At 34.7% G+C, this 8,366-nt stretch overlaps 1 protein-coding gene and 1 long non-coding RNA gene across 3 annotated transcripts; one reads left to right on the top strand and one right to left on the bottom strand.

The window, feature by feature from the left end:
* Positions 1-286: 286 nt before the first annotated feature.
* LOC120119666 (ethylene-responsive transcription factor ERF003-like) lies at positions 287-1,087 on the bottom strand. Its single transcript, XM_039139470.1, has 2 exons — positions 901-1,087; positions 287-809 (listed from the first exon to the last, which is right to left on the bottom strand). The coding sequence occupies exons 1-2, from the start codon at positions 981-983 to the stop codon at positions 356-358; spliced, it is 537 nt and encodes a 178-aa protein (XP_038995401.1). The 5' UTR covers positions 984-1,087; the 3' UTR covers positions 287-355.
* A 2,144-nt stretch (positions 1,088-3,231) lies between these two features.
* Positions 3,232-6,967, top strand: LOC120119938. 2 transcript variants are annotated; one of them, XR_005515872.1, is made up of 4 exons: positions 3,232-3,362; positions 6,065-6,106; positions 6,400-6,540; positions 6,627-6,967. It is a non-coding gene; the product is annotated as an uncharacterized LOC120119938 (long non-coding RNA). The 2 variants fall into 2 exon arrangements; XR_005515873.1 differs by lacking the exon at positions 3,232-3,362 and adding an exon at positions 3,837-3,917.
* Positions 6,968-8,366: the final 1,399 nt, after the last annotated feature.

Raw genomic sequence — 8,366 nt, 5'->3', positions numbered from 1 at the left:
GTACTTTATTCATTGCCCCCAAAGAACAGAAAGGTAAAGAAATGGAACAAAAGCTCCATCTTAAAAGAAGAATTGAACCTTCGATTCCTATTCAGTTTTTTTTCACTTTCCAAATTCTACGCTGTTTCATTTTTAAATCATAATTAAACCCAAAAAAATATTATCAATTTCGACCCCATAATCTCAGTTATCCGTTTACATTCATCCCTATATATTTTTATGCTACTTAATATTGCAAAAATGCAGCATCTGAACCCAATCCTACTACCTAATAATAATACAACATGAACTAGAGAAATTGAAGGAAAAGGAAGCTGCATTAACATTTGGAGAAATGCATACAGATACTAGACCTTTAACTAGAACTACCAGAGCAAAGTTCAATAGACCCATAATCAAGCAACTCCTCTATCATCTGGTCTATATCATCATCTTCTAGTGGAATAAATTGTTGTTCACTCCCCACCGGACTTTCTACCGCATCCCATTTGTTCTCCGGCTGCCGTCGGTCATCCGTTTCCGCATTGTTTACGGTAATGCCACGGCAGGGAGTTAAAGGGTGACATTGTGATGCATAAGGCTCTTTTGCTGCATTTGCTTTAGCCAACTGAAGTGCTGCAATGTGACATTTATGTAACTTGGCTACTAAGGTAGCCGAGAGAAGCTTCGACAAAGAAGATTGAGGATCATTGGGATTGTATGGGAAATTGGTTCGAGCTTTCGGACCGCACATTAGCCTTGCAGCCTCGTCGTATGCCGTTGCGGCATCCTCTGCTGTTTCGAATGTGCCTAGCCATATCCTAGTCTTCCTGCAAAAATAAACGAATGTTTCAATCATTGAAATATATAATAATAACAATCATATTGGACACGTTTTCTTGATACGAAACGGGAAATTACAAGACGGGATGTCGAATTTCGGAGACCCAAGATCCCCAATGTCTTTGACGGACGCCGCGGTATCGCTGTCGAGGTCTTCCCATGGTAGTTGTTTACAGGGAAAAGTTTTGAGGAGGAAATGTGTTTGTGAATATGCCTGAGAGAGAAAGAGCACACCAAAAAAATATGATCAAAAGAGCAGAGAAAGTGGGAGATAGTCAAGGCTTAAATGGAGGAGGCTCATATATATATGTCTTTTGCTTTGCAGCATTGTGAACCTTGGTGAATGGAGGATTGGGATGATCAATGACCATCATAAAAATGAATAATAGGGCCCACAAAGTAATTATAAAAAAATATAAATTTTATGTAGAAAATTTACACACTAAAATGTATTAAATATAAATATTATATTATAAAATAGAATATATTTAAATTGCATAAAACTCTTTTGTTTTATATTGATTTAAAATCATTAAATAATTGTAAATTAGTGACCTTAGTAGTAAAAAGAAATATTATCCTCACTTAATATTTTAGGTTTGAGAATTGTATTTGTAGACACCTCAACGATAAAAAATAATGTTAATCTCTTTCAAATATATGGATTCAAATAGCATATGTGGAATGTATATAAATATTAAAAGATAAAAAAAATCTAAAAATCTATACTTTGTAAGTATGTTCAATAATTTATTTAAGAGGGGTTGTCTGTGAAACGTGGCTCGCATCACATTTACTATGCATAGGGAAACCTACCCAATGCCATTTTGTAAGGCAAAAACAGAGAAACCCACTTTCATGTTACTGTCAAGCCCCATTCCCATCCCCAAGCCACCCTCACCATCTTCCTTTCTCTTTAATGGCCATGACTATCAGCTGCAATATTTGACCATATATTGCCTTTTTTATATTGTTGTCGAAGTTCATATTTTTAGTAGTCACATTGGATTTTGTTCAGGTCGAGATAAAAATAAAATGTTATAAAATTGATCGAAGTTCAATTAAATTTTTTGATTTTTGATGAGGCTAGAAATATAAGTATATACACTAAAATGTATTTAAATCTATAATCTCTAACTCTAAGAAATATCAATTGAACTAAAACCCAATCGATACAATATATAGTTGACAAAAAATGGAATATATATATTATTTACCGTCTAAAAAATGTTACTCATTCTTAAGTGTCACAATAATTATTTTTTTAACAATCTAGGATGCTTACAAGTGGTAATATATGTTTTAAAAACTCTCAACCATTTGACAATGAACACTCAAATATCATGTCGTCTCTGGTGCTTAAACCCAAAACTTTTAAGAATAACTATCATTCTTTTAAACACTGAAATAATATATTGTTAAATTCACTTTTTAATTATTAAACAAAAGCAAAACTAAAAGAACAAAGAAAGAAGGGGAGAATAAAACAAGAGAATTAACTTAGAGAATTTATCCAAAACAAGGAAAGGATCAAAGTATCGCAACTAAAACCTGTAAAAAGAAAGATACCATTTAACCTAAACACCTCAAATTCATTTTAATGAAAATGTTCTACAACGGCGTTTTGAGAGTAAACGCTACTAACTTTAAACATATAGCGGCGTTTCAATTCAAAACGCCGCAATAAGGTTCATATATAGTGGCATTGTTTCAACAAATGCCACAACAAAGAGTACTTTAGCGGTGTTTGTATAAAAATGCCGCAATGGGGTTCATATATAGTGGTTTTTTTACAACAAACGCCGCAACAGAGTAGTACTTTAGTGACGTTTTTTCAACAAACAACGCAATAAAATTGTATAGCGGCGTTTTTTTAATCAAACGCCGTGAAAGACTCAAACTTTCGTGGCATTTGTGAATAAACACCGCTATAGACTTTTACTTTAGTGGCGTTTTTTGTTCAAACGCCGCAATAGTCATGTACTTTAGTGGCATTTTTATTATAAACGCCACAATTGTGCAATCCATTAAACCAGAGAATGCTCGCATGCGACAATCTTAATATACGGCTAAAAAAGGCGCTACCGGTTTTGTTATTATTTAAATAAAAAAACATGTAAAAAATAACTGGAAACATAATTAGGTGCTAAACAAATAACCGAAAACATTATTAGGCGCTAAAAAATAACCAAAAACATTATTAGGCACTAAAAAATAACCGACAACATTATTATGCGTTAAAAAATGACCGAAAATATTATTTGACGTTAAAAATGATCAAAAATGTTAAAAAATAATGTTTTATGTAAAAATAATAAATTTTAGATAATATTTTACCAATTTTATTATTTAAATAATAACAAAACGGTCACGCCGTATAACTTCCTTCATTAAACCATCATGTTACAAATCCCTAATTGTTTCATTCAAAATTCTTAAATTTCCTAACCAACGGTAGCTATCAGAACGAAGTCACCTCGGGCAACCATCATCACAAGCGCAGCATCACGCCGTCGTCGCCTGTTTCCAGTCAACAACAGGTATGTCTCTCTTCTCCATCGCCGTCGAGGTCAAAACTGTTGTTTTTGGGTTTTTCTTGTTCTTTCTGGGATCCTGTTGAAATTCCATATGATGATCTTTATGGGATCTTGTAGCAACAAGAATTCATGAGATTAACGTGTAGAGAACTTGCTTAAAACATGGGATTATATGGTGATTAGCGTGTTAGGGATGAACGTGAAGTTATTGAAGAGTTCACGAGATTAAATGGCATTTAGGATTTCTTCTATGGTTTGTTGGGTAATGGTGGGAAATTAAAAAAGACATGTACAATGAAGGCAATTCTTAGGGGAATGTGTAGTGTATTCAAAGTTGTGTAGTGATATATGTTTATATAATTTTACACACATTTGAGCCCTTTCGTTAGTAAAAACATCAATTGATTGTCTCCATTAATGAATTTTAACTTTTAATGGTTTTTTGGACGAAGACTAGGTTGGCCTAGTGGTTCAAAGGCAAAGTTTCCTCTGGCCCCTCCATCCTTTTAGGATTTGGTTTGGTACCCCTTGTATGCTCGAAGGATATCTAACCATAAGGTAAAGAGGCTGATTATTTCGAATTGATGACTCCCCCATCTGGTTTTCTAAAATTTAATGTTGATGAGGCTATGAGAAACAATGGAAGTGCAGATGGAATTGCTGGTGTGTTAAAAGATGAAAATGGTTCTACTTTCTTTGTTTTCTCCTTGTCAATTGGTCATGGTTTGCATATTCAAGCCGAAATCTAGGCTATTGAGTATGCCGTTTCTTTATCCCTATCGTCTCAATGGAATGCGAGTTTTAGACTTATTGTTGAGAGCGATAGTGAAGTTGCAATTAGTATGATAGTCAACACTTCTAAAGCCCCGATAATTTATGTTAAAAGAATTCTTATAATTTCTCAAATTTTTAAAATGAATTGTTGGTTTATTGGTTTATCCTCTAGAAGTTGTAATATTGAGACAAACAAGCTAGCGAAATATGGGGTTTCTATAAATAAGGATATATTTAATTACTGCCGATTAACTTAGGGTGGGAGTTGGTTTTCTTGCTTGGATTTGGGCATCGTTGTCATTTTTCTGCTCATAGGCAATGCTTGCAGCTCTTAAGTTCAGCTTCCAACGGTTGTGTTTGTAGAAGTGGCAGCAGCTAGATTCTTGTTTTTATAGCAGGTGTTTCCCTCTGTTCTCATTTGGTGGAAAGTTTGGAAAGGTTGCTTTCTCTTAGAAAATATCTTTTTCTAGCAGTATAGTGTTTTCAATCTCAATGGATGCACATCTTATTAGTTTCGATGCTATTTCGGATTATTGTTATGGAGGTCGATTTTTGATGTAGCTTAGGTAAAACATATGTTTCTTTGTTAGCTTTTAATTATTAGTGAATAGTGTTTTAAAAAGCGCGCTTTGAGGTGCTAGGCGAGGAGAGGCGTTTAGAAGAAAGCCTCCGACCACCAAGGCGGAGGCGAGTACATGAGGTGGCGATTCAGTCGTCGGAGGCGGCGAGAGGCGACGAGGCGATGCTTTTAGCGATTCACGTACAATTACCCATTTATGTTCTGAGGAGACAGTATTAGGTGGAGTTCCAGGGCAACAGATTGTGTCGGGGGTTTGTATTGATGGGTGAGAAAGGAGTTTAAGCATGGGGGTTGTCACCTTGGGCCAAGATAAGGCTGATCAAGAAGATGGGCTCAATGTTAAAACAAGTATGTTAGAAGTTAGTGGGCTGCCAGTTGGAAGTGATAATAGGACAAAAATAAGTGGGAAGCACGTGGGTCTGGAATCGAGAAATACAAACTTCTCGGATGATTCTGCACGCTCGGTTGACTATGGTGTTGCACCTACTTCAACTAGGAAATCCAACCATACTGGGCCTGTTAAGTGGGTTGGGAATGAGAAGTCTATTGGGGGGCAGAATGGTGAGTTGCAAACTGAAACGGATGATGTTTTGATCCAGTGGCAGTCTGTAGGGCCGAGTAGGGGTGACGGGGATCATGGTGTCAATACAATTATTTCTGGAATTCAAGAGAGGGGGAAAGGTTATGTGGAACTCAAAAGAAGCGCCTCGCGTACGTGAATCCCTCGCCTCAAAGCGCCTCAAAAATTGAGGCTCTCGGACAGCTAATCGCCTTGGAGCGCCTCGCGCCTTTTAAAACATAGTTAGTGAATAATAAGTTTTGAAGGAGTCACATTAGTTTTTTTTACCATGCGGGATAATGTTTTTATCTAATAAGACTATGGTAAGGAAGCTTTTACAATGTCTTGTATGTTCAACATGGTATGATTAACTTTAGGAGTGTGATCGTTATAACAACGGAGTAACGAGATGAATATGGAATGATTAAATGTATTGCGACTGGTTAAGGTTATCATGATTATGAAACAGAACAGATCTTGTGAATGGTTTCAGTCGGTTCGATAAATGGACTTTGGTTCTGATAAGAATTTCGTATTCAAATTCAATATAGAAACATGACATTGCGTATGGTAGCAAAATGACTTGTATAGTTGCCTTGGTTCTGGTAGTTTGGATGTTCAATTACTCATCTTTAATCATGATTTGCTTGTACTGAATCTTGTCATCTTGAACTTAGTTCAAGTACGAAAACTTCAGCATGGTTTGACTATTGAATATCGATGTCGATTGATTGTATTCGGTGTTATCGTAACTCATATCTTTTGTCTATAAAGTGTTCTTTCATTTTGCAGGTGGCCATCTTCACATCAGGGGTTTGCGAACTCATTTTCCTGGTAGTTCGTGCTTTTTTGTTGTATAACTTACGTAATCATGAAGGAGAACTTTAATTGCATGTTATGTTCGTTTTCCCTTTTGCCTCTTTAAAAGTCTTGGTGAAGTAAAGAGTGCACACATCTTTAATACACATAACATATTGTCTCATTAGAAGTTTTATCAAGAAAATCTAATTAAAACTTTAATTAAGAGAAAAAGTACACTTTAATTGCATGGTATGTTGTACTTCATAACACCCCTAGAGACTTGATAGACATCGGTAGTTACTAATATTGTTGTTTGTTTATTGCAGATATTATGCCTAGGAGAAAATTAAGTGATCTGTGGATTATTGGAGCTCCTCAAGAGGAGGAAGAAACAAATAATGAAGAGTCGATTGGTGTTGGATCTACAGACGTTCCGAATACAGTTGAAGAAACTGTAGAAATTGAAGGTAATATTCGACTCTTTATTTAAATGGCGATTGATTTTCTTATTGACTTGATTTTGAAAACCTACACTAAATTATTTCTTTTGTAGCTGAAAATGGTCAGAGGCGCAAGAGTAGAGGTTGTACGATAATGAAGGAATTGTACCAAATTTCTCTTGGGGACCGCATGAGATTTTCAAGTAACGATGTCGATCAACCTATTGGGACAGAAGCATGTATTCTATCAGGTTACCTAGGCATTATTGTATGCAATGCAAGTCTTCTACTGATCCATTATGAGTCATGGCGTGAGATGCAGAATAGTAGCAAAAACCAGGTTGTAGATTGCTTTAAGGTAATAATTTCATTGTAATAAATAATTCATTGTAGTTCAATAGTAATATATGTTTACTTTCAACACTTGTGGGATTTATAGGAGAAATTTTCTTTAGAGGTCTCTAATGATTATTTGAAGCAAGTGTTAGGAAAGATATGGAGAGATCACAAGAGTTTCTCAAAAAATAACTATTTTAAGAGCAATCTCAGCCTTGAAGGAAAGTTGCACAATGTCCCACCTTGAATAATATTATGTCACTATATTATGGGAAGATACAGTCAGGTTCTGGAGTTCAAAGAAAGAAGAGGTATGGCGCACTTTATAAATAATATTATGTCACTATATTATTGACTTTATAAGTCATGCGGAGTTCAAATTGTAGGACCGAGAGCACGTTGGTATTGCTAGCAAACAACAACAAAATTTTACTCATACTGCTGGATCGAAGAGCTTTGCTCGTGTAGCTCATGAACATGTATTCTTTTTTTAATTATAATTATTCATATAGTCATTTTAAGTTGTTAGCATATAGTAATTAATTTTTTTCTATTATTTGTTACTCTTTTTGTAAGTATTAATTTATATTCTGTATTGTAGGAAATCACGTCCGACAATAAAGTTGGACGAATAAAACTCTTCGAAATGACACATACAAAAAAAAGATGGCTCTTCTATAGCTCCTGAAGCTGCAGAAATTATGGTATATTTACTAGACATAAAATTTGCACTATGTTATATTTATAGTAAAACATTTTTATTTTAAATAATGTTGAATTTATTTTAAATTCTTAACTGATTATCAAAAAATGAGTGATAAAAGGGTAGAGTATGAAGCTACGACTTCATCTCATGCTTCTATTAGTGCGGATGAGATTAAATATCAAATTATTGTTGAAGTTTTTGGTTCTGAAAGATATGGTCGAGTTCGCTGTCAGGGATCATTCGTTACTCCAACCAAATATTTTGGATCCAGCTCGTCTTAGTAAATGCCATCACATAGCCAGTCTTCTCAACAAGAAGTTAATCGATTAAAACAACAGCTGAGTCAAGTTGATGACAAAATTGCTCAAATGAAAGCCGAAGCTGAAGCGAGAGAAGCAGAGAGAGCAGCGAGAGAAACAGAGAGAAAAGTAGCATTTCGGAAAAAATATGAAGAACTTCAAAATTAAATTGAAGCTATGAAAAAGATGATGCAACAGAATCAAATGAAGAATTCATCATCCTAGCGTTTTCTTAGGTTAATGCTTTGTTTATGTTATTGAATAATGTTGAACTACATTATATTTAACTTGGATGTTTGTAAACTTTGATTTATTTATGTTTTTATGCATTATTACTTAATTCGAATCGTAATTAAATTTAAGATGATTATTGAATATTGTTACAGGTTATATGTTAAATTTGGGTAATACAAAATAGGAAGAAGATATGTTGAAAATCAGTTTTAATTAGCAGCGTTTTAGGGGGCAACACCACTAATGGAGTGCATATTTGGTGGTGTTTTTAGGAGGGA

The sequence above is a fragment of the Hibiscus syriacus genome, unplaced genomic scaffold (assembly GCF_006381635.1).
Source record: "Hibiscus syriacus cultivar Baekdansim isolate YM2019G1 unplaced genomic scaffold, ASM638163v2 tig00110332_pilon, whole genome shotgun sequence".
Lineage (NCBI taxonomy): Eukaryota > Viridiplantae > Streptophyta > Magnoliopsida > Malvales > Malvaceae > Hibiscus > Hibiscus syriacus.
This window is presented reverse-complemented; position numbering and strand designations above follow the sequence as displayed.